Below are 25,378 nucleotides of genomic sequence, written 5' to 3'. Positions count from 1 at the left end.
TGGGTTGCCATGTCCCAAGGCTACTGAAGCCATGTTATCCCTAAACAATTTTGGGTAATACGTTATGACATTTTAATTTGTTGTTCACATTAAGCAATAAGTTTTGCATCTCATCTACAATTTATTAGTTAGTGGAAACAACTTGACATTTTTCAACAACTCTCTTAACAAACTTAAAAAATTTCAATAACTTGTTGGTTAGTGGAAACAACTCGATATTATTTTAACCCCGAGGGATAGTGTAGTTGGTGATCGGCCAGGATGGAGGGGCTTATCATCCCGAGGTCGCAGATTTGAATCTCCTGCACTGCAAAAAAATCCTTGGAGCCACTCATGCGTAACAAACCTTTGGGTTAGCAAAGGGCCCGAGGACACTTTGCATTACCCCAAAAAAAAAGTTTTGATTTTTTTTAACAACTAGAGATCCTTAAGTTATTGCCCACCAAAACACCCCTAAATATTTGAGAAATCATGCTTTGTCAAGATGATTGTCTCATCTGCCTTCCTAGTAGAGGCATGAGTTCGAGCCCCACAAGGGTTGCGTTTGGTGTCCAGGGCAATGAATAGCCTCCGTACTCCTTGTATACTAACATACTAACTACTGCAATTCCCGCTGATGTACAAAGATGACAAAAAAGAAAAGAAAAGTAAAGAAACACCCTGAATATTTACTTATTACATTTTTATTTTGAACGGAAATATTTACTTATTGCTCACTCACTCACTCAAGTTTTTTTCAAGTTAACCAGTACCATAATGTCGCCTATATGTGGTGGGAAACTCCTAACCGTTGGATTAGGATCTCATACATCAGACGGTCCTGAAACAAGGTAGGCGTACTCGTCGCAGTACCGAAACACCCTCGCCGCTGTACGCTTTGTAGTGCCAAAAAACCAGATACAAGCAAATAGCGTCGTCCTCCCAAAATCGGACCCAAACCCTAAAACCAAATCCAACGAACAGCTCGAAGACGAAGAAACCTGAGCTCCGATCATGGCCTTCGCCTCTCGCTTCTTGTCCAAATCCAAACAGGTTCCCTCATTTCCGCTTCCATTTCGGCACGTACATGTCTATACGTGTTTCGCGTTCGTGATTTATGTTCTTTCGATACTGAATTCATTTGAGATCTCATTTCTGTGATTTGATCGCGGATTTGGAGTCGGAATTCGTTCTGTTATGTTCCAATGTAGAAGATAATACGCGGTAATTAGGATGATCTGAGCCGTATATAAGACTGTGTTTTCAGATACTGTTGTTATAGACGGTCAACGCTTAGTCGTGGTCTTTTGAGAATTAGGTATTGTTCGGATTTATGCAGAAATATAATGTTGGTGCAGTGTTACAGCATTGATGTTTGGTTTGGAGCTTAGTCACACAATTCCTCAGGATGGCCATTTGCTCGCGCTCTCAATCCTCACTCTTGCGAATTTCAATAGTTTAGGATATTTTTCAAAGACACTTTCATGCTCACGCTTCCTCACACACGCGCACGCGCATTACGTGACTTAGGTTTGGAGACCAATTTACGACGGGCATGTGATGTAATCACATTTCGATGGTTTAATTTTCTTGGAACATAATTGATTTTGCTTTCTTATAATCATTTTATTTGGCAGTGAGAAACCTCACTGCCAAGATTTCAGAACCCGTTTGCCCCGACTCTGGGCTTAAATCACACAAGACTAGTCACTGGCGAGTGGCGTGTAAATTTCACCATTTTATACATGCTATTGGTATAACTTACTTATGATGCAGTACGGTACATTCTAAATTCCCACTATTTGGCTTCTTTGGACTGAACAATATTAAACCTGAATTTGGTCTTTTTTCCTCCAAAGCAGCACATGATCTACAATCTGTGAAGTCAAATTTTTCCCAAAGAAGTATGGGTAGAAGTTCATGTTGAATATCGCATTATTGCTGTCATTGCATCACTAGTCGAGATGAGACTTGTGTCTCTATGATTCGATCTCACCTTATGTTTCACTTTAATAGTTGCTTTGTCTATTTGAGCATTTTTGTTTTTTGAACTGTTAAGGACTAACAACGACCCTTCTGTTGATTTATTTTCTTATGGCTAATGCTGTTGTCTGCATTGGCCAACCCTTTTCCCCATCTGCTTCACCTTCTTTTCTCTCCTTTTGTTTTGTTCTGTTATATTTATGTTATTGTGGTTGCACAGCTGTCTGGTGGCCAGATCCTTCTGCAACGAGAGCATGCCGTTCCTGTCCGTTTTTTTGCCAAAGAAGCAGCTCCTGCAGTTCTTAAGGGAGATGGTTAGTGTTTGTATACTGTTTCCTTTCGTCTTTTTTTTTTTTTCCTTTCTTTTTCCCGAATCAAGAATTATCGAGCGTTTCACGGCAATTACATGCACAAATTTTCTCTCAAGCACACTTTATCTCGAAATGCAGCCTTTCTTTTTTATCTGCATGTGAGGCACTCACACTCGTGCTTGTGCATGTTTTGATCTTCCTGTCCAGCTGTTGGTTAAGCACTGGAACAGCCCTGATCAGGGATTGTTGTCTGAGAGTCTTTCTATCCCTTGAACCAAATTGGTGATTTTTACCAATCGACCTATCTTGATTAAAGAGGGGTTGTTGGATATTTATTGGTAGATATCATCATGTCTTGTGACTGTTCACAAAAGCACCCAATTCTTGGCTTTGTAAATATAAAAAAAAATCTTCCATCCCCGTTGCTAACACTTTTCATGTTTCACTCCTGATGATAAATGAGAAAACGACCTCACAGCACATGCACTTATCTTCCGGCAAATATTATATTCCCTCCGTTCCTTATTGTTGTTCCCTTTGGGGAGTTCCAAGAGGAGGCATGTTATCATTGTACTTATATTGAAATTAAGTTGCATCATTTTCTCATTGCCCCTGTGTTCTACCTACTTTTTACCTCATTGCCCCTGTGTTCTACCTACTTTTTACCACTTGCATTTTACTTATGAGGGACATTTTTGGGAAATCATCAAATTTTTACTTCCTTTTTTAGAAAAGAACCAACATTTTGGAACATCCCAAAATGGAAGAGTGGACTAACATTTAGGAACGGAGGGAGTATGTAAGTGTACAGTGTTTGGAACTACAGTAACCATTTATTTCTGAGTTGATTCTCAAAAGCAAACAATAGGTGATGGTATCTGTATATCTGAGGGCAGAAGTTGCTTGTTTAGGCACTGAATAACAGAACACTGCTTCCTCTGAGAAAGGAGAAAGGATGGACAAAAGGGTAGGAGAGAGAGAGAGAGAGAGAGAGGTGTTGAATTCTATTTAACCGACTGTACTCGAAGTTGAATAATAAGTCAAGTCCTTTGACTGGAAATTCGAACTTACCTGATTTGTTGGTCAATATGTTTCAAATGTCCGGAAAAAAAAATTGATGGATGCCATTCTTAGCTGTTCAATTGATTTGAGAACAGTTGATTTGTAATTTTTTGACCTCTGCTTAGCACTTTATGGATTTGGTTTGATTGGTTATTGGGGAAATGAGTAACTATCTCTAACAAATTGCTTGCATTTGATCTGGAAAGAGATGTTGAAGAACATTTTCTTGGACGTGAAGAAAAAGTTTGAGACAGCCATGGGGATCTTGCGAAAGGAAAAGATCACCATAGAACCTGAGAATCCAGCAGCCGTAGAGCAATATGCTAAAGTCATGAAGACTGTTAGAGAAAAGTAAGTTCTTTGTTTTATGTCTCTTCAATATAAAATTGGCTTTCTCCAAGCAGAGTATCTATTCTTTGGTAAATCAAGTTCCCTATATGGGTTACTGAACGTGTAGAAAGTTCACTTTATATGGTCTGGAATAACTGCAATTTTCAGCACAGATGAAAAGAAAGAAAGAAAAGAAAAATAGCGAGGACAAAAAATTTTGATTGACGATATAGGAAAGAGCAGGAAGGGAGAAAAGTGAACACCGAGAGCGAAGTCTGGTGGAAGGAATTTGGTGCTCTGCACCTGGACAAGTTATGATATTTTTACGACATTTTGTTTATCGAACTAAATGCTCTACCATCACCTCTCAATTCTCATATTGTATGGCTTTAAGTCAGTAATTTGGCACTGATACTTCCCGCAGAATAAATACTAGCCATAAATTGGATTGCACATGGACCAGTATGTAAGGCTACCTTATCAAACCCAGTCTGTAACCAAAAGGCCCCAACTGCTCAAGGTTGTCGAAAACCAATCATCGGGACCAAGCAATTTTTGAATTCCTACGACTCCTCTCCTGAGTATATATGGAATTGAAGATGTGTTTGAGGGAGACCAGATTTGTTTTTTTGCAATATTCAATTGAATATGTTACCTCTATGTCCCAATTGGATCGTGATGCAATTTGCTGCTATGCCACCGGTAATGTTCCAGGGCAGACTTGTTCTCAGAATCGCAACGAATTCAATACACCATTCAAACTCGAACACAAGGTATTCCAGATGCTCGAACATATCTGTTGACATTGAAGGAGATTCGAGTCAGGTACATCCATTATGTTCTCCTGCCTATTTAATTTTGTTTCCCATATGGGCAGTGCGCCATCAATCCTGACTCTTGCTTGTATGTCTATTTATTTGTCTCTTTTCCAACTTGACATTTGAGATGCTTGTATGCACTGAAGCTGTGACCAGACATTCAGTTTTGATGCTCAAAATGATAAACATATAAAGCAAGCTATTGTCTTGATAAAGAATTATTATTTCGGATGCTAAGTTCTCTTCCCTTTTCAAAAAGCATTTTTCAAAAAATTCCCCTTAGATTCCCCCTACTTCCAACATTTCTCTCTCTATCTCTCTCCCCTTATTACCCCTACTATTTTTCAAAAAACTTTTCAAATACCAAACCAAACACAGCATAAGTTTCTGATACCCAAAGTCTCAGCTACCTATGGGATGTTATTGGCGTAGAGCCTGTGAAGTTTTCGTTCTTTACATTTGCTGAGTCGTAGATGGCAGAGTATTCTGATTGTTAAGCTGGATGTGCATCAAATGTCATGTTTGGCGATGTTTTGGTCCCAGTCACTTGATTATTAGGGTTTGGATTGGTTCTGGTTGATGTAGTTGTTGCAGATGCTAGGTCTATGCAGTCAGCTTACACCTTCTCCTTCTTCTTCACTAAATCATGAGTTTTGGGCCTTTTGCTCCTTTTGCAAGGATTGTTCCTGTTGCATCCAAATAGCCGTTTGTTGATCAAATTGGGTATTAGGAGACTGAAATTTAACTGGAACGGATGTAGGGGTTTGTTACTTGGTGTGATGGAAAGCATTATCGGGGAGGACCAAGAGTGTTCCCGTTTTAACAGTTATGTTTTCTTGATTGTATCTCTCTGTGACCCAAATCTGTATCAACCGTTAGACTGTATTTCTTCAAGATTTATTTAAGGTGCTCAAAGTTGTAGGGTGATCGTATACCTTGGTGTCCGTGTTCTTCCTTGCAGGGGAAAAAATTTACTTTTTTAGCTGGCAGCTACATTTTCTTGCAGTTCAAAGTCACCTTTTTTTTTTCTATTAGTATCATGGCATTTACGAAAAAAGGAGTTGCAGGTTCCCCTTCCTGTATTCATACAGTAATCTTTCTTTTGCAGGAGGGGCCTCACTGATGAGCTTGGTGCAGAGGCTATGATGATGGATGCTTTGGAAAAGGTAGAAAAGGAAATTAGCAAACCACTCATGAGGAATGACAAGAAAGGAATGGCTCTTCTTATGGCAGAGTTCGATAAGATCAATAAGAAGTAAGCAAATTGAATCTCTCTTAAGGTTTGGTTTGGTTGCTTAACCCACTGGCTTGAGCACTTTATGTATGGCAATATGACAGGTGGTAGATATTCTTTTGCCTCCTTTTACATGTTCTTATTTTCATTTTTGTCATGTTCTCGAGCTGATACGAGGCAATGCAATTGCTGGTTCTTCCATGTCCACTTTATGTTTTGTTGCAGTTTTTACTGCTGGAGTTTATCATATCTGTCTTGTCCTTGCAATGTGCAAAGTAAAAGGTTAACTGATTAGTATTAAATGGATGCGAAATGCAATTTAATTTCGGAGTATGCAAAAGGAAATATAATACGCGAATGAAGGAATTGAAGGAAATATGTGGTAATTGGTGAGCTTGCCTCAATGGCTGAGTCAATCATAGTCTTGCAGATGTTTAAACCCATGAATGAAAGTTTTGGTGTTTCGTGGTAGTATTCATGCCTTGTAATGCTGCGTTGATGCTTTGAAGCTTTCTAAGTTTCTTTAGTATCGATGTATTTTTTTTTGGAAAGATAACATAATTATTTCTTAACGTCAGACTTGGAATCCGGAAGGAGGATCTGCCGAAATATGAAGAACAGTTGGAACTCAAAATTGCGAAAGCTCAGTTGGAGGAGCTCAAGAAGGAAGCTCTTGAGGCAATGGAAACCCAAAAGAAAAGGTATGTTGCTTCTGTTAAAATTGTGTGCGCTTTTGTTGCCTCTACGTTTTGTCATGCTGTCACAGCAAATTGTGGGTCATCAAATAGTTTCTGTTTTTTTCAACCAGGGTAATGTTGTCCCTCAATTCCTTTCCTTAATGTTATCTGGCAGTTGCATCACTTTTCTTGGGAATACTTTTCCTGTGCGATCTGAGAAACATTGCTTTCCTGAATCATTTAGGTTGCATTTGGATCAAGGATATGCGTTAAGGAAAAGGAAACAGAATCGGAAAGCAAACGTTGAAGGATAATCTTATGTGATTTCCTTTTCCTAAACGAAATCCTTGACCCAAATACTTAGATCCTTGACTCTTCCATTTTCCTTGCCCAAATTACTGATCCAAATACAACCTAACTGCTTATTCATTTCTTTGCTCTCTCCTATGTCCTTTTCCCACTCCCTTCTTTTGTGGTTTGTAATTGACATCATGCTTTCACGAAATTCAGGGAGGAGTTCAAGGATGAGGAGATGGTTGATGTGAAGTCATTAGACATCCGAAACTTCATCTGAAGTTATTTTTGTTGCTTGGTGTTTTGATTCACTTTTTACAATTGTCAGGATCCTCAAATCCAGCTGTGGTTTGAGTTCGAGGTATTCGCTTGAATAAAAAGAAATTTGGAAGCAAGACACGACTTGCTACTGGATATATTTTTTGGTCATCTGTATTTTCCAGTCTTTTATAGAACTGGGGTTTGGCAATCTAAAGTTCACAAAACTGTCGTTCGTCAATGGCCAACTTTGTTTTTTCAATTATCTAGCATTGCATTTTTTTTTTAAATTCTCCCTTGCTAAATCGAGAATTGTACCTGTGACCTGTCTATAAAAAGGGACATAACCGAAGCCAAATCTCTTTTTTTTGATGCCATCTAGAATTGCAAGAATCTAATTTGAGAATGACGTTGGAGGACAAAAAATGAGAAGCGCATTCAATATTTTTTCTTCCATATCTAGCTTAATTGAGTTGAAATGTTTCCTCATTACTAACCGAAAATGTCTACCTGTTGCTTCAAATGTTATGTCAAACCAAATGATATTTTGAACAAAACAAACTACATTCTAAATTAACATGGCAGCTCCTACTTAAGCTAACAAGGGTTGTGCTTTTCGGAATGAAGTTAACAGCCTACGTATAGAACCAAAAATATAAGAGCTCAGAATACAAAAAATTAGTGCCAAAAAAATGGAAATGTAACAACTGATGCACCAAAATTTAGGGGGAAACAAAACAGTAACTTACATAGCCTAAAAAATGATTGTAACGCTAGTCAAATCTCCTACCAGAGCGCATAACAAATTCTCAGATTCTCTTCTCAAATGGTCAGAATTTCCTCTTCTTATTCGATTTGGAACTGCCATCTTCCGTGTTACTTTTCTTCCCACTCTTATGGCTCTCTTTCTGTTTTCCAAGCTTTTCTGCTTTATTTCTATTGGTTTTCACACTTATCAGACCACCAGAGGGGACCTTCCCGCCTCCATTTCGCAGAGCCTTTTCGAAATCAGCTTCTCTGTCCGCAATGGCATATTGTTGGAGTAACTCTGGATTTAACGAACTTTCCATCATCTTGGCTTTCATCCCCTCCTAGATATGGTCCCATGTCAGTTCAGCTCTTGAAAATGAGAGAGAGAGAGAGAGAGAGAGAGAGAGAGAGAGAGAGAGAGAGAGAGAGAGAGCATACCTTTACTTGCTCTGCTGCTTCATTAAGATCCTCGTCCACGGAAATAGCATGAGGTTCCAACACAATCTGGAAACAAATTCAGAGCTCCGCATAAAAACCTTTGTCCGACCAAACTCATACACAATATGTAGATTCAAAATACATAAAAACAACGGAACAACTGCCATCCATCCACCATCCAAGGGAAATAAAAACACAAAAGCCAAAGCACAGAAAAAACAATGAGGTGTATATTCATTGCTACACTTTGGTTTTTCCTTTTCATTACTGCATTATGAAGGATGAAGCTAAAGTTCGGCAGCCTGAGAAGAGAACGACATTTCCACTTAGATTGCTTTAGTTGGTAGATGTAGTGTCGATTGTGAGATTGCTTGGTAAAGCTTCCAATTGTTTACCCCAAAAAAAAGGGGTATATTTATAAGTAAAGATGACTAGACTAGAGATAGCAAGGGAAGAAAGTATTAACAATCAATTTGTTCGCTTACTAAAAAAAGGTGTATATTTATAAGTAAATATGACTAGACTAGAGATAGCAAGGGAAGAAAGTATTAACAATCAACTTGTTCACTTACTTGTCTCAGTCGAGAAGGGATAGAATCAATCTCCTTGGATGCAATATCATATAGGTATCTGTAAAGCTTCTTCATTACTTTTATGAACAATGACAATATCTGCTGCCTTTCCAACTTCATCTCTCCCTGCAAATAACAAACAAAGGGAACATGATTCAACTGACAAGTTTATTTCATGGCTTTGCCTAGATTTCGTGGGTACAATTTTCCCCACAAACATCATATTAGAGTATGAGCATTGTCATTCAAGCCTAAGGGTCCAAACTTCGATCTTTAAGCACACTGATAAATGTCTTGTGCAGATAAGAAATGTCTTGTGCAGATAAGAAAGGGGACATGATTCAACTGACAAGTTTATTTCATGGCTTTGCCTATATTTCTTGGGTACAGTTTTCCCCACAAACATCATATTAGAGTATGAGCATTGTCATTCAAGCCTAAGGGTCCGAACTTGGATCTTTAAGCACACTGATAAGTGTCTTCTGCAGATATGGAAAAAATTCGGTTTTATGGAAAGCATAGACTTTTCCAAGGAAATCATGCGGGCAAAAGGTAACATATCAAACCTAAAGACTGGTTTATGGAATTAACCTAGCACACTCATATCACCGTTCCCTTGAATAATTTAGTGAGTGGGTCCCATGTAGTCCAAGCACCAAAAAAATTCCCAGTAAATCTACTGGGAGGAAATTCATTCCTTTGAATAATTTAGTAAGCGGGTCTCATGTAGTCTCATGTAGTTAAAGCACCAAAAATTTGCCTAGTAAATCTCTTGGGAGGAAAAAGGGATCATTGGGGGAGAAACTGCTCAAGGAGATCTAAGAGCTCAGAACACAATATTTCTCTTCAACCAATAAGGTTTGGATATGCAGATACAGCTGAATGAACATTAAGCGAACAGGTCAAGAGTGATAAAAACAAGCTAATAGGTCAAGAACCAAACCTCCACGTAAGAGATGTCTTGCCTCTGCAAACCAGTACAAAGTAAGACCGAGGCCTGGGCATATGACAGCGTGACAGGAAATTTTTCCCTAAAATATGGATTTGCGAGTTTCGGTACAAGATCCCAAATCTGTAAAAGCCAACAATTTAGACATACAAGTATATAAAGAAATGACCCTTGTGCTTAAGAAAATAAGAGAATCATACCTACGTATTATGTACTATGTATAACATGCACCATTTTGTGATTGAATGCATTTTTTAGTAAACATTCTTGAGCATTAAAAAATCCGCAGAGAAGATTCAGAGAAACAATTTTACGAGGGATGTCAATCTTCAGTCACAACCTTAAAAGATAATGCTCCCTTATGGCCTTATCCCAATCATACCCAATTATGTGATTTCTCTCCACAAACTTGCAGCTTTGAACCATACATAATGAGATCACATATAGCCTCAACACAATCACATTCAATAATAATTGTCCTTGTATGTGTAATTATTTTGGCTCTTTCAATTGTTGAGGTGGTGGTTGGTGCATCAATGAAATTGCTTACAAACTTGTGAAACAAAGATTGCCTTCACTAAAATGGAGAGCAAGAGAATAACGGTGGTGGGAAAGAGAGATAAGCTCCGTTTTCCTTCTAATATTTAGCAAAATAAAGTTTTAAGAACACGTCATTAATGACAGGTGTCCAGAACCACTTATGACTCAGGACTAATCCCTATTAATGCACCCAAACACCAAATGCATAAAAGGAAAATCTAATTTAAGTTAGACTTTACAATGACAAAAAAAACACCAGGCGCAAGAGGTTAAACCAGCTTTATTACTCTTGAATCTTGTGTAACAGACTGCAGACTTGGTTTTTTGGATGCCTGACCACTCATTATCTTACAAAAGGTAAGTGTGTGAGAGAGAGAGAGAGAGCAGACAATTGTGCAAGAGAGGATCTATGTTTTGTTTGGCAGAGTAAGTGGTGCATCAATTGGGGTATTTAACCATGGGTGCTTCAATAGAAAAACAATTCTCGGCTTAATATCAAGAACACAAATGACAACTTAACCATCATGTTAAGAGCTTACCATACGATAATCTGCAAGATTGTTTATATATGCTTCCAGCCGCTTCATATCGAAAGGTGTCAAAATCCCATCAAGTGATTTCAAGAATCTATCTGAAATGGTAGGCAATGCAGGCTCTAGATCTGTGAAGTTGATCTTTGGATCCAACACACTGCAAGATTAAAGGTTACATAAGCAGATTATATACAAGGACATTACTTAAAAAAGAAAAACAAATCAATTTCTGACCTCATAGCAAGCTTGTATTCCATTGCACGGAAGCTAGAATCCAATAGTCCTCTAAATCTCTCCCTAAAATCTGAGGGTGGTCTATAAAACATCAGTTCACAAATGAAAAGCTGGCTGGATTAATTAATGTAATGCTTAAAATGACAGACCAACCTTGGTAGAAAGGACTGAAGAAGCCCCATTGGTCCAAACCACTGGATTCAACATCCTCATTGTTCAATGGTTTCAGAACCATGCATGTATGCTCACCGGTCACAGTGCTCTGATTGACATATTTATCGGATGGAATGTTAGAACAGTAACGAATTCCCCTAGAGCCATTCGAAAAAGGTAAAATGCAAGATCTTAACTGGAATCTGGCAAATGTAGAACGGAGCAAATTTATGCTTCCTCCAAAAGCGGAAAAGGTCCATAGTAAGCCCAAATGAGACACCAAGGTAATGTAGCCTTTCAGGCCGTCGTTCACGAAGATGTACTAGCAGAGGTGGCAGGTCTGTCCTAGGTTTAATATTCTCTTCTAGCAAGGAAACCTGAGCGAAAAAAGAAAAGGATCAAAGTTGGGATGTAACCAGAAAACATAGCAGGTCTGAGAATTAATTCCCATTGCAGCATGGCTGTTTACAAATGCCACTGTTATATAGTGTTTTAAATGGCGAAAGGCGCAACGATCCCTTGGGGCTTTAGCGCAAGGCGCGGCGCGCGCTTTATTGACGCGAAGCGCAAAAAAAAAAAAAAAATTCTACGCAAGGCAAATTTTATTAGAACAAGTTTTCAACACAAATAAACAATTGTAAAACTTTCAAATGTCATAAAACATAACATGTCAATGGTTAAACGAAAGTACCAAACACTAAACATAACATATCATCCATGAAAAGCTAACATAATAATGTTTAGCCTTAGAGACATAACAAAAGGATTAAAGACAATAAAATCTAGAGGCATGCATAGGCATTACTAGAATTTTCAGATGTCATCTACAAATAACAAGTACAAATAAATACAACAAACTGAACAAATACTTTAAACAGAGCTGGAAACAAAAACAAAAAAAAAAACAGGCGAAAAAAAAAAGAAAAAAAAAAGCAAAGGGGGGTCCTACTACTGGAAAAAAGAAAAAGAAAAAGAAAAGGGGGGTTGTGACTGGAAAAAAAAGAAAAAAGAAAAGGGGGTCCTGGACAATCGGTGAAAATAGAAAGAAAATGAGGAAGAAGAAGGTGAGAGGAGGAGGAGGAAGCAAACGTGAGATGGTGAGAGGAGGAGGAAGAGGAGGAGGAGGAGGAAGAAGAAGTTGTTACTTGGAGTTGACAATCAGAGAGGGAGAGGGAGACCAGAGAAGAAGAAGCTGGGTCCGATCGTCCGAGACTCTGAATCGTCGAAGAGGCTGTTGCTCGATCTGGTTTGTCGATCGAATAGGGCTCCCATCGATTTAAAGGAAGAAATTATTCAGTGCATCGCGAACGTAAGACTGATTTTTACCTCACAGCAAAAAGCGCGCGCCTCAGCGCCTTGCGCTATAGCACGCGCTTCAGTGCCTTTCTTGCACCTTTGTGTTCTGCGCTATAGCCCATAGTTCCGAAGCGCAATCCTTGCGCTGCGCTGCGCCTCGCGCTATAGCGCGCGCGCTTTTAAATCATCCTATTTCCCTTCTGCTGATAGTAAACAGCATGTAGTCACAGAACGAAAATAGGCAAATACAGCATGTGATTCAACAGGTACCACTTGAGCTTTTATGCAGATGGAGATAATTAGTATCGGTCAACAAAATCAGGAGTACTACTACGGTACGAAATAACTAAGACAGATCTTGCACAGACAAATTCAAGATTCACATTTGCATATATACATAGACAGATAGACAGATAGATAGATAGAGAGAGAGAGAGAGAGAGAGAGAGAGAGAGAGAGAGAATGAATTAGAAGTTTGAGAATGCTGGTCAAAACAGAGAGAAGTTTGAGAACAAACCTTCTCAGCTGCTTCCGTCACTCTAACATGAGGAGATTCCAGAGCATTGTCAACATCTACTTCAGAGATGGTAGTCAAGTGTCCTTCAAAGTACCTGCAGACAGTAAATTAGGCAATTACCTGCAGACCTCATTAATAGAATTAGAGAAGACATGGTGCTTAAATGGTTGACCCTCAAGATGACAGCCACTTGTACAGTAAGAACAGGTCGAAAGCATTTTTTTTCACTGAGTGTTTCCTATGAATGTGAAGGACCTATTTTTCCATGGAAAGGGGGAATGAGAGATAAGAGGAGACAGAAGGCTTGGCTTTCTTGGAACCTCTATGGCTGATTTGGTTCAATTTGGTAAGCTGTGCAATCTGTGGACTTTGGAGGGGTTGAGATTAAAGAGTCAACATACATTTCTTCTGTTTAGTTGGATCTCAAGGATTTGGAACCACTCATCAGATCCAATTTGGGATTCTATATAGGAAGGATCTTTATTATTTGGCTATTCTCTTTTTCAGGTTTCTCTCATTGGCACTTTGTAAATAATTTAAGTGAAACAAAATAATGCCAAAATGCATAAGTGTAGATACCAATTACCATATCTTTTGTTTCGTATAAAATGATGTGTTACCATAAAATGACAAACAGGAAGAAAAAAATTGCACTTTCTTTCCCGGAAATTAACTTAATAATATCAATTGTATGGAGATAAAAAGGAGGGAAAATCCAAAATGAGAAAGGGTCATCTTTCATTTTCGTACAAGTCAAGGAGAGAGTCCATGTTCTCTTCAACACTTGCAAACGGTCCACTGTGTTATGCAGTGCCATAAATTAGGTGGGAACTCAAACATGCGAGTGGGACTCCCCGTGAAATATTACGAAATATTGTCCCCAAACCAAGAGAAAAGACAAATTTGTACCTTGTCAAAAGTTCCACCGCAGTTGAACCATATCCAAGCTGGTAAAAAGAAATAGAAAAAAGAGAATGAGTCCTCACAGGCCTGACGAGAATGTTTGAAACATCCTCTCAAGAAATAGTTGTCCAACAGCTAACTTCGATACGGGCAAAAATGGATTACCCTCATTGCACTAGGATGAGTCGCAATGCGTACAATACGAGCACCTGAAAGACTAGGAAACACTGTGTCCCGAAACTGTTCACAAAATTTCCATGCTATTTGGTCTCCAAAGGGCTGATGACCTTCAGTTAAACTTTTCATGGCAGATTTGCGAGAAATTTGCCCCTCAAGACAGACCTGTAAAATTGATAATGTCCAATATAATTCAAGCATTATACAAACAACTACTTAGAATATTAATCTGCCTCCAAAAGCGAAATCAGTGAGCAATCTGGCCATAACTTAGCATTGCAGAGCTGTAAACTCATCTCAAAATGAACCCCAGAAAGTGAGGATGCAATTGAATATTACTGCCAACTGCCAAGCGACAGCAAGCACCAACAGAAGGAGAAAAAACTGAAATAAGTGTCAAGGCGATAAAACTAAGTTAAATCCTACAGAACTGTAGTCCCTTCCCACATTGAATTTTCCCCAACATGCCTCATGCTCTCTGTAGCAGCCTCCTACACTTCAAGAAGCCGGATCCTATGTTACAAGCTAGCCTCCAGGTTCAACTGCACAACTGAGAATGACATGGACTTATAATTTTCGTAGCTCTGATGCTCCACTTTCAAGGTCCCATTACATCTTCAAGTATCATTAATCCTCTCAAAGATAACAACCATCACACACACACACCCTAAATCACCAGCACACTGATGCTGAGATCCAGAACTGCTGGAAAGTAAAACATAGCACAAAAACACTTATATGCCAGTTGCAATGGAACTTCTTAAGCTAGAGACATTTACCCTAAGAAGCAGGTATGGCCTAATATGTCACAACCACTTTTCCAAGAACATAATTGCTTTTCTACATCACAACATGTTCAACATCATAGTCTACGAGCATTGGTAAACTCTCGACAAAATTGGAATCTGGCTATACCGTTATAGCGTCTAGAACCTTGTACCCTGTTTATAAGAGAAAGGCAGAAGGATTATAGTGGGAATCTGGAAGAGCCTCGCCATGTGGCACTACCTGCAAACCCACAACCCCGCCAGTAAGGTAAGTGAGCTCTTCCGGAACCATATCCTCCTCATTCCAAACAAGTATCTCGGGCTCCATAACATTTCCTACATTCATGTAAGGAGGCTCCAAAGCATGCTACTACGAATACTTAATGAGATTCGCGTGACATATCCCGTTTATCTACACACTAAATAAAGCTTGAGCCTGGCAACCCCACAACACCATAGGCAACTCTACAACCCCCTAGGCCAGGGGCAAGGCCTAAGTATCTTGCTCAGGACCAAAGAAGGCATGTGGTTTGGAGGGTAGAGCAAATGGATTGTGAAGACTCACTTCCAAGAGGGGAGCTCCACCTTGACACCTCAAAAGATGTATCACAACCACCATCCGACATTTAGGAGACTGACTCATACCTACCACCTGACTCAGGTCCCATGCAAAGTTGTGAATACCATTCCATACCAGCTGGTAAGTACCAGATTGAGGAATAAATGGTACCATGACCGTCCAATACCGTCCCGGTCTCAATACCGGGCCTTACCGGTCGGTACTGGCTAAACCGGACGATCTCAGCCGAGATGAGTTTACCGGTGATTTCGTCCGGTATTTTGCAAAACTGGCAGACACAGAAAAAATGCAAAAATCAAACAAAAACAGAACCTAGAAGATCCAAGCCCGAATTTCTTATGGATCTGGTCTCTTAGCAATTTTCCAGACCATCTTGGAGCACCTCCATCGCAGGTGAGCAAATTTTCAGATGACTTTTCTGCTCCTCCGTTGCAGATGGCTGTTGAGGGTTTCCATTTGGGAAAGGAGCACAGGGTGTGTGGTAGGTAGTAGTGGAAGGGGAGAGGAAAAGCCGTACTCTGGTGATGAGAGAAAGTAAGAGACAGTAGAAGAATATTTGAAGAAAATTGGAGCCCTAGGATTGAAACTGAGAAATACATCTCAACCCTACAATCTGAGTGCGTCTGGGTTAAGTTTAGGTTCCTAAGAACAGTCAAAAATTAAAGGCATATCCAATTTGAGTTCACAGCTGTGAAAAAATAGGATTTTCAAAAAACTAATATCTTTTATTGTATGGGTAAATATATGTAATGGTAGTAGCACTAAATCCAAAACGGTACCCGGTATTTGACCCGTACCGGTAGAAAAACCGGTACTCAAGCCGGTATGGTATTCAGAACCTTGGTCCTATGATCCAGGTCTCCACATATCACTTGAACGACGTCTTTGACTCTCAGGAGGCAGAGCCCAAATTCTGATTGCAGAACCAAAAGAGGAGCCTCGTCAACATCCATATTGCCCACAAATGAGGAAGCTTGACACCTGGTACCGTCCTTTCAAGGTTTCCTAGACTATAGAAAGATGGTTGGACACAAGACTTATACAGAGCATTCTTCACTCTCTCGCTGTCCACTGTCCACTGCCACCCCTCTTTCCCTCTCTAAGGCTGCCCTGAGCTCACTCCTCCACCTCCGGTGGTCTCGAGCCATTATATTGCCCGCCATTTTCTCCGACGGCCGAGTCAGGTCCACCCTTACCCCTGACACCCCATAATTATTCACTACAACAAAGCTGCAGCATCTCAAATTTTCAGAACAGCGAAGCAACTAACACATTGGAGAGTGATTTATAGAATGGACGCAGTACCAAACTCAAATTGAAGCTTGATAACTTAGAAATGGTTAGGTATGCATCACATAAGAAAGAAGCGAACCTGGATAACACAGAGAATATCAGGGAGGTGATTTTGGGACTCATCAACGGGGCCTGCATTGAGTTAAGTTACTATAACTTGCCATAAGGTACAAAGAAAAGGGTGAATAGAGAGAAAATATACCAAGTAACACAAACAAATGATGTGCTGGTGCATCAGCCATTAGTTGCAGATCATTTGGAGAATTTTTGTAGTGAGAAGCAACATATAGGGCCATCATACGCTGCAAGTATTAGAGCACATAATCATCATGCACACGTTGGAGAGTGGGGGAGAGACAGAGAAACACTAAAAAAGTGATATCTTACCTGCAAAAATAACTCACTATCTCTGTGGTAGGAGAAAAGTGTATCCCGATTAACATAGTAGAGATCACACTCACTAGGTGGAGGCAGCCTAACATGCAGATGAGAAGTCATAACTCACAAGTGCAATAAAGTTGACAATTCCCTCGCCTGCATGCTATAAACAACAGAGTACTAACCTGCTGATATTAGGAATGGAATTTGCAACATCCAAACAAAGTAAAGCATGAAGCCAGGATTCGATCGGATCGCCTGATGCATATCTGATAGACTCACTCAATTCTATCTTCTTGAAAAGACGACCTACATTTAAGGAATTGATGTATGAGGAAAGTTCACCAGTAAAGGAACAAAACATGTGAATATATGTTGTTCATCCACAGGATTGAAGACCCCACAATATGTTGTTCAATAAAAACGAGTCATCGAAAGGTTCATCTAAGAAGGAAAGGCATAAGCCTTGTGGCTGAATAAACGATTTATCCAATAATAAGTAGCATCACAATTATCATGTTTATGCTGTAATACTATAGTTTTCATTCAGATAGACTATCTGCCAATTTTAAAACAACATTATAGGACAACAAAAGAATAACAAAAACCAAGACTGAATAAGGATACAATATGATGGTGAAGCAGCAAATCTCAACAGGGGCAGCATCACAAAATAAGATATACTTCTTATTCAAATGAGAACAACAACGAAAAGAGATCTCAAGATCTAAAACTTTTGATACTTCGGATGCTGAGCTTGAAGGTTACGCGATACTGATTGACTTCACGACATTTAATCATTAACTCCTTCACTCCCCAAGTCCATGCTATATTCATACAGTACACAGTATACACTAGTGGATGTTTTATCTATTACAAGCTGATACAAGATTATGTAATTGGGTCCATAAAAGCTAATCTTGACTGAAAGAAGCTATTAGTCAAGGTTTACTTCTGCAAAGTAAGTTCCAAGACAACGAAACTGCCACAAATTGAAAAGACATGTTGACTAATAGATGTCTCCCTGCTAGAACAATAATCATAAAGGAGATCTGCAAGTACAGAAAATCCAGAAATGAGTGTAGATAATCAATAACTAAAATGTACCAGTGAATCAAGAAGTACCAGAGATGGAGCCCTCCACACTTTTGGTAGACGTTGCACTTTGCTCCTCCAATTGCTGCAGGAGTTTTAACGATAAAGACCGGCCAGTACCTTCATAGCTTTGAGTCAAAATAACTGGCAATTAATAGGCTTCTATTATCAAGATTAACCTCTAGCTAGATATAGAAACCATAACAAACGTCCTTAAATGAGTAAAATAAACAACTGAGTATTTCAGCAAGGAACGGAAGCCCTATTGACGAAGATTCAGTGCTCCATAAAATATTTGAGAAGTAGGCTTATGAAAATTAATAGTATTGCATCATACCCATTAACAGTAGATGACAAGAAGACCAGATAGGGGCCAAGCAAAGACTTCACAACTGGCAATGGAATTGCTGCTGCTTCATCAACAACCAACAGTTCCACCTGGGACAGCTTTTCATGCTCATGAGGCTGTATATACTGCCATAACATACAAAAAAAACCACTCTTAGCCATGCAAGCACTGAAGCGCCTATAACAAGACTAATCAAATGCCATTCATAAACCTGCTCCAGAAACACCATACAGCAATAATGCACTATTGATGGCAATTCAAATAATGAAGCACCAATTGTGAATACACCCACCTGCCCCACCAAAATGAGATTGAAAAGCCTCCTATATATAATTCAGAAAAGAAAAAAAATACTATTTACCAAGTATTCCAAAGTTATAGTAAAAACCTATACCTGTTTAACAGGATGAAAAAAAACTATGGGGACAACCCAAAAGGACATAGTCATACTAAAGCTTTCTCTAATTATGTGGGATCAGCTATGAGAATCTAATTGTGCCAATCTTCTATGCCACACGCTATAGCCAAATAAAAATGTCACCATCTGGTTCATTAGTATCTCAGCCTGCTTAAACTCCTCTTGTAGGCATTTCTCTGTCACTCTTCCTCAAAGATGACATTGTTAATCTGTATTGCACTAGCACTCAAATAACCTCTTTTAACTAAAATCATGGTTTCAGTACTGTTTACAAGTGAAATTGCGACAAAGACATTCCGTAATCTTAAGAGATGTAGAACTTAGGAGTTGAGAATAAGGCCGTCAAGAACTTGGGACTTGAAAATATAGATCTACACATTACTAACCTGAATTGTTTGCCTGTGTTGCTTGTAAATATTAATCCGCACGGTTGCTTTCTTAAACTCTGGATTGGAACTTCTCACCACATCGTAGTCCAAGTGTTCCTGCAAACAGAGTCAGAATGGTATGTCAAGATCTGGATGCCGTTTCAATCCCAATATGCAAAAACGTCATGAAGAGTCGTGTAACTGGTAACAGAACTGTTTCTTGTGTTAAGGTGCTGGACTAAAAGCAACAGGCCATCTACTAATGCCATTGAGAACATATCATCTCTAGTGGTTTTCGATGGTGCATCATGTACGCTGTAGGTATCAGGACAGAAACAATACATAGAACCCCCAAACTTGTAAATACACCCAGCTCCATAACCATAAACATCTAGCTCCAGCGGACGAAGCACCCAAGCTCGTAGAAATAATACAACCTCGCATAACATCTTATAATATTTGGAAGGAGGAGGTATCAGGCCATCGGGCCACGAGATCTTATCACAATAACAATCCTCTCCAATGCTTCTTCCTCAATTATGCTATGACCCAGCCACTCCTTACCTGTTTCCAATACCAAAGCAAAATCCATCCCGTCAAAGTGTGGTCATTGAGGGTGAATTCTGCAATGTTCTCTTCTTCTAGATCTCTAACCCATCAACCATCAAACTCCCAATATGACTAGATTGCCAATGACAACTAAACATCTCTAGTATTAGTTGCCTTCTTTAGTTTTCTCTTTTGTGGGTACGAAAGGAGACGAAGGTTCACCAAAGATGACTGTAGCAGTACGTTCTTTATAATTCAAGGAAAAATGATAATTTCTGAAGAGTGAAAGTTCAATAATATAGCCAAACAATTAAGTAAAGAAATACAAACCAAATATTGAATTCCCCATGCTCTACAAACACCTTTTTACATCTGTACAAACCAACTTGTAGTTCCAAGAGACGTAAAAATTTCTTACCTTGAATTCAAGTGAATCAAAACCCTTGCATACGAATTCGAACAAAGTTTTCAAGTTCTCAGGGCTAGGTGCAGTTACGTATATATTAGAATACCTACACAGACGAGAAAGTAACAGTAATTAAACAAGTAATAAAATGATATCGATTGCAGTTACAAAAAAATCAACGATGGTACACGTGGCGTGATAATATTACCCTGCAGCTATAGCTCCAGCAATTGCTAAACCCAGCGCGGCTGACTTGCCACGGCCACGAGCAGCAAGCAAAGCAACTGTGCCTCTAAGTGTTTTATCCAAAATTGCATCAAGAAATGTAATGACTGCTTTTCCCTATTCAAAGGATGGAAATAATGAGCAGAGCTACATTTAATTGTGTAACCACATGAATGAAAAGCTTGTATATTCCATGGAATTCAAACAAAGAATCTATACCTGATCCAGTGTGCAACACTTTCTCATTAAAGGACCAACAGGAAAATCGTCATTCAGTTGCTCTTTCAAGTTCTTTAGTTCCCGTTCTGCTTCTGACAACCCCTCAGAGTCCTTTCATTACCAACAAGGAGAAGAGAAACGTTGATAGATGCAGCTTCACAGGACATCAACCATTATGACACTCTTCACTTATTTGCAATGTATACATTTTCAATATGAGAAGCAGGTAAACATGGCAACCTTTTACCGTATCAAGAAGAACAGGGAACATTTTGCAGTAAAGGTGCCACAGGTTCGGTAAAACACACTAAAAAACTGGACAATAGTTTGGGAACCAATACTGTATTTGTTTGTAAAAGTGAGCAGGATACCTCTTCAACTGAAACTGGTTTAATTGACTTCATATGAGAAGAAATTGGTAAGATATTCAGCTCATCGTCCATTACTACACATGATTTACATGATGCAAGCGATAATAAGAAACGTTCATTGAAGCGTCCAGTAGCCTCTGAATGAGATTCGGTACGAAACCTCTCGTGAACATCCTGCAATTAGCGAACATTTTATGAGTGGTACAAAATAATGGTTTAAGCACTAGTAGCATAATAAGAATCGCGAAAGCCCACTAGCCCAATGGGAAGGGCATGTAGAGGGGTTAACAAAGCTTTGATCTCGACTCCAAATACCCCTTTTCGGATAATCATCATGAATGATGTTTTTGCCCATGCAAGAAAAAAAAAATCAAAGAATAAACCCGATATTGTAAAGGTCAAAAATTCATATCTGAAAGGAATCCAGAATATCAAGAAACTTTTGAAAACATATATCATTGTAGACACCCAAATTTTATGCACACATGCTAGTTTATTGCTTCAGCATAAACTGGTGTACATGATAATATCAAATGTTTGATCATGACAAACAACGTTGAGCCCATTTTTTAAGAGCCAAAGCTTTTGGGACCACCAGTGATCTATTATCGCATCCTGGCTCTGGTTCAAGGATGTCCTAGGTTCCAAGCCTCCAATTCAATATTATTGCTTCCTAACCCCTTGTTCCTGTAAGTGCACTCTGATCTACTAATCTTGGTGCACCCTATTCATTTTAGTCCTTTTTGCCTTTTCACGAGCAAGACAGGGTTACATAACAGTGGGAGTGTTAGCTTGAGATACATTGTTGGGCTCACTTTTCTAACATCTGAATTGGTAATCTAAAGAAATGAAGAAGTACAAATCTTTTTGACAATAGGTGATCTAACAAAACGAACAACAAGAAAATCAACTAAACAGATAGGAAAAAACAAACAAGACAAAGATTAATAAACTACGTATCGCTTTCGGTTATTGATAAATCACTGGTAAAAAATAAAGCTATACAGCAAAGCATCATAAATGATTTTTACCATAACCATCGTGCATAGACTTGTGAGTGAAGATAGAGAACGAAGCAGCAGTATAATTAGTCCACCCCCCTCCACTGTTTCAATAGTTCTTGCTAGGAGATTTGGTGTCAAAGCCTCAAAATCCTACAACCATACCCAAAAGTAGAATCAAAACAAAAATGAGGCAACAGACCAAGCACAGAATCAATCATAAACTCTGAAAGTGGATGGTTTGATTCAACGAGGATTATGAAATGGTTATCTACCTGCAGTATGCACATGCCAAAAGTATTTCCAAGAATTCGCTCCGAATCTTTGTACATGCAGTATGTTAGTCCTCCGGTTTCAACAAATAGTGAAAAAGGATCAACCTTCTCAGGATCCAGCAGACCCCTCTGCATTAACTTTTTGATTTGCTTTGAGCGTTTTTTCTTGTGACTGTAGAGAGTTAAATTTATCCATCATATATTCACTGGAAAAGCCGTTCAAGGAAAAAATAAAATATATATTCACAGGAAATTTCCAGTAGGAACTTCTACAACAAAGGCCACACAATATTGCACACTGCAACAAGAGGGGGAAAACACGCAAGAAAGCAAATGAGCTGAAAATGAACATAACAGTGACAAACCAAACTGAATATCTGCACTCGGTATAGGTCTCTCCTCATGATTGGAAACACAATTGTGTTTGTATGCAATTTTAAAGAAAATGAAAACTTTCCGCAATCACACGATAGTATATTTGATTCACCATTGCAGATGTCTAGCGCTATCAAAAATTGCCTTGGTGGCATGTTAACGAATTGGTTCTGAAATGCATTCTTGAAATGTTCTTGTGTGCACGCGCACATATTCCTAACTGCATCAAACGAGCATTAGTACACTTGTAATTGTTTATTTCATGTTCCGCAATATCTTATGTGTTGGAATTTTTAGTCCTTTGCCGCAACGGAAGCATGCCACAAAATTAAACAAGCACAAGAAAAATAAAGAACCCAAGATTTCCGTGGTTCGGTCTCAATACCTACTCCACAAACAAAAGAGAAATTCCACTATATTGATCGAGTACAATGAGATAGAAAAATATTAATCCCCAAGCCCACGCTCACTAATATTTTTTATCTCTCCCTCACTCTCACAATATATTTTTCTCTCTTGCTCTCACCAATTGTGTATCTCTCACACACATTGCATATATCTCGAACCTAACCAAGGTATATATACATGCAGAAAAAATATATCAGCCGAAAGGAAAACAATATATTGGCCAACCAATATGATATCTTCTCTGATTCACCTTTCCAATTAAATTGAACTTGGGCTCCAAGTTTGACCAATATTCCATCTTTTGGAAATCACATTCAAATCAAATACCACCTTGGTAGATTTCCATGCCAATAATAATTCCTTGCTAACTGTCCAAAATCACGTGAATATATATTCCAAACCCTAGGAAAATTATCCAACGTGGGTGAAGCACAACATTATGTTCCAACATCCCTAACTTTATTTACTAAACACTGTGTTCGGACCTTCCAATTTTCTACCGAAAAACCTTGACCATAAAAAAACTGCCCAATCGTAATCTTTCAAAATTCTGAAAGGAAAACCAAAACAATTCAGTCATGTCACTTCACGCTGATTAAAGCACAAAACTAACAAAAAAAATTATTGGAATAATTTACACGTGAGAAAATCCTGTAAATGTTACTACCTGCTAAGTTCAAGTTTGTCCTTGTAGCACCACAGAGCAGTTGGCCTCGACTTGACCACCGCTTTGCTAAGCATGTAATGAAGATTCACAATCTGCACATCACGAAAAAATTCAATACTTAGAAACAGACGTTCTTAATTCCTACACATACATGAGTCACTGAGTATAAACACACGCACAGAGAGAGAGAGAGAGAGAGAGAGAGAGAGAGGGAAGAAGAAGTGCCTGGTCACGAGATTTGTCGCCGATGATGACGAAGATGGAGCGGTGTCTGGTTTTGACGCCATTTTCGATGAGAGTTCGGATGCGCTCGTCCACCTTCTTCCTCATACTTGTCTAACTGTGCGAAAATAGAAGGATTACGCGTGGAGGTGATGGCAACTTTCTCTCTCTAAGCTACTGGTTTGAGCTTTCTCTCTCTTCCCGTGTTGGAGTTGGCAGAGGTAGGAGAAGTTCAGAGTAGTAGTTAAATTAGGCGGCAAACTTCTGGTGGTGTTTTCTCTCTCTCGCAGTTAGTACTATTTGTCTAGGGCACAAGAGGTCGAAGGCGACAAGCCGACGCTAATAATACTACCACATGATGAAGGGACCCGAACATGGCCGGGCCGTCTTTAAAAAGTAAACTCATGGGCCATGCCTCTTTTTTTTTAAAAAAAAAAACCGGGCCATGGAAAATTTTAATTACAAAAAATATATCTTTTTCAGGTCTGCCAAGAAATCGTTCGTATTCTACACTCTACAGAGACCGGAAATTCTAATTGCAAAAGAGATTTTCAGGGAATCATGCAAGAAAAAAACGCGTTTGGGCCCATTCTGGATCCCACAAAAATTTAGAAAAATACTCATAAATTTTTTAATATTATTTTATGGGCTCCTGCAAAAAATCAGTTTCAACGGACATCAATAAGTATTACTTTTGGATTCGTATAGCAAAACTGCTCAATTCTATTTTTTTTTTTATAATTGATGTCCGTATATATGTCTCCAAATTTCCCAACCAGGCTATTCTTTGCCCTAGGCTTTGGAAAAACATGGGAGATGATTTCCTCTTAGACACTTCGCTTATGTATATTGAAAGAGAAATTTTTCCAAAATTTGGTATAGAGTCACTCTAAGACGATTTTTTGTTCTTCTGTTGTTGAAAAAACCATCAAGTATCATTTCACGTTAATGGATGATTAGACTATGAAAATGTGAAGGTTATTTTATTATAGATAGTTAATACAACACTGTATTTTTTTACTAGTATTAAAGTTTATTTTTTGGGTGCCACTCCCGGATTTTAATCCTAGCTCCGCCACTGCGGATACACAATTGTGTTCGGAGTCGTTCGATGCGCGTGGACCTATGTGCATCAAACTACCCGAGATGCATTTTGTGTCTAGAATTGTGTTTTGAAGTTGTGTTGATAATATTGCTCTCTCTTTTTTATCAGAGGTCATAGCTCATTCACTACAAGGACGTCCCAGTGGATAAATGAGTTAAGATTATTACAAGCAAGTGTCAATGTTGTTCCCTCGGTTACCTAATACTCACAAATAGAAATATGGATGATATGAAGATGGATTCTTGCATTTGTCTGCCTTATCCCTTGCATTTGGACGGTTTGAAGACTACTGTTTTTAG

General features: G+C 38.9%; 2 protein-coding genes and 1 long non-coding RNA gene across 3 annotated transcripts; 1 reads left to right on the top strand and 2 right to left on the bottom strand.

Moving 5' to 3' along the window:
• Positions 1-863: 863 nt before the first annotated feature.
• Positions 864-7,187, top strand: LOC131298153 (probable ATP synthase 24 kDa subunit, mitochondrial). Its single transcript, XM_058323472.1, has 7 exons — positions 864-1,032; positions 2,183-2,276; positions 3,542-3,686; positions 4,380-4,490; positions 5,592-5,738; positions 6,296-6,418; positions 6,905-7,187. Exons 1-7 carry the CDS (start codon positions 994-996, stop codon positions 6,966-6,968), a joined length of 723 nt encoding a protein of 240 aa, XP_058179455.1. The 5' UTR covers positions 864-993; the 3' UTR covers positions 6,969-7,187.
• A 372-nt stretch (positions 7,188-7,559) lies between these two features.
• Positions 7,560-24,334, bottom strand: LOC131298152 (RNA cytidine acetyltransferase 1). Its single transcript, XM_058323471.1, has 26 exons — positions 23,978-24,334; positions 23,753-23,844; positions 22,303-22,474; positions 22,058-22,180; positions 21,027-21,200; positions 20,656-20,766; positions 20,420-20,553; positions 20,224-20,317; positions 19,275-19,373; positions 18,459-18,595; positions 18,152-18,249; positions 17,212-17,335; positions 17,036-17,123; positions 16,851-16,950; positions 16,728-16,780; positions 13,997-14,173; positions 13,838-13,875; positions 12,929-13,022; positions 11,313-11,492; positions 11,116-11,224; positions 10,963-11,032; positions 10,735-10,885; positions 9,650-9,778; positions 8,707-8,832; positions 8,135-8,200; positions 7,560-8,037 (listed from the first exon to the last, which is right to left on the bottom strand). Exons 1-26 carry the CDS (start codon positions 24,080-24,082, stop codon positions 7,777-7,779), a joined length of 3,105 nt encoding a protein of 1,034 aa, XP_058179454.1. The 5' UTR covers positions 24,083-24,334; the 3' UTR covers positions 7,560-7,776.
• Positions 11,760-12,584, bottom strand: LOC131298154 (uncharacterized). The gene is made up of 2 exons (XR_009190461.1): positions 12,509-12,584; positions 11,760-12,470 (listed from the first exon to the last, which is right to left on the bottom strand). It is a non-coding gene; the product is annotated as an uncharacterized LOC131298154 (long non-coding RNA).
• Positions 24,335-25,378: the final 1,044 nt, after the last annotated feature.

This window comes from Rhododendron vialii, chromosome 8a (assembly GCF_030253575.1).
Source record: "Rhododendron vialii isolate Sample 1 chromosome 8a, ASM3025357v1".
NCBI lineage: Eukaryota > Viridiplantae > Streptophyta > Magnoliopsida > Ericales > Ericaceae > Rhododendron > Rhododendron vialii.
The sequence above is the reverse complement of the archived record's forward strand: the minus strand, read 5'-3'. Positions and strand labels throughout refer to the sequence as shown.

Coding starts and splice junctions, on each gene's coding strand:
- LOC131298152 (XM_058323471.1), bottom strand. CDS start 24,082: ATGAGGAAGAAGGTGGACGAGCGCATCCGAACTCTCATCGAAAATGGC. Junction 17,124..17,211: donor TCCATTCCTAATATCAGCAG/GTTAGTACTCTG, acceptor TCTGCATGTTAG/GCTGCCTCCACCTAGTGAGT. Junction 11,225..11,312: donor TCTACATTTGCCAGATTCCA/GTTAAGATCTTG, acceptor TATGTCAATCAG/AGCACTGTGACCGGTGAGCA.
- LOC131298153 (XM_058323472.1), top strand. CDS start 994: ATGGCCTTCGCCTCTCGCTTCTTGTCCAAATCCAAACAG. Junction 2,277..3,541: donor TGCAGTTCTTAAGGGAGATG/GTTAGTGTTTGT, acceptor TGATCTGGAAAG/AGATGTTGAAGAACATTTTC. Junction 5,739..6,295: donor TTCGATAAGATCAATAAGAA/GTAAGCAAATTG, acceptor TCTTAACGTCAG/ACTTGGAATCCGGAAGGAGG.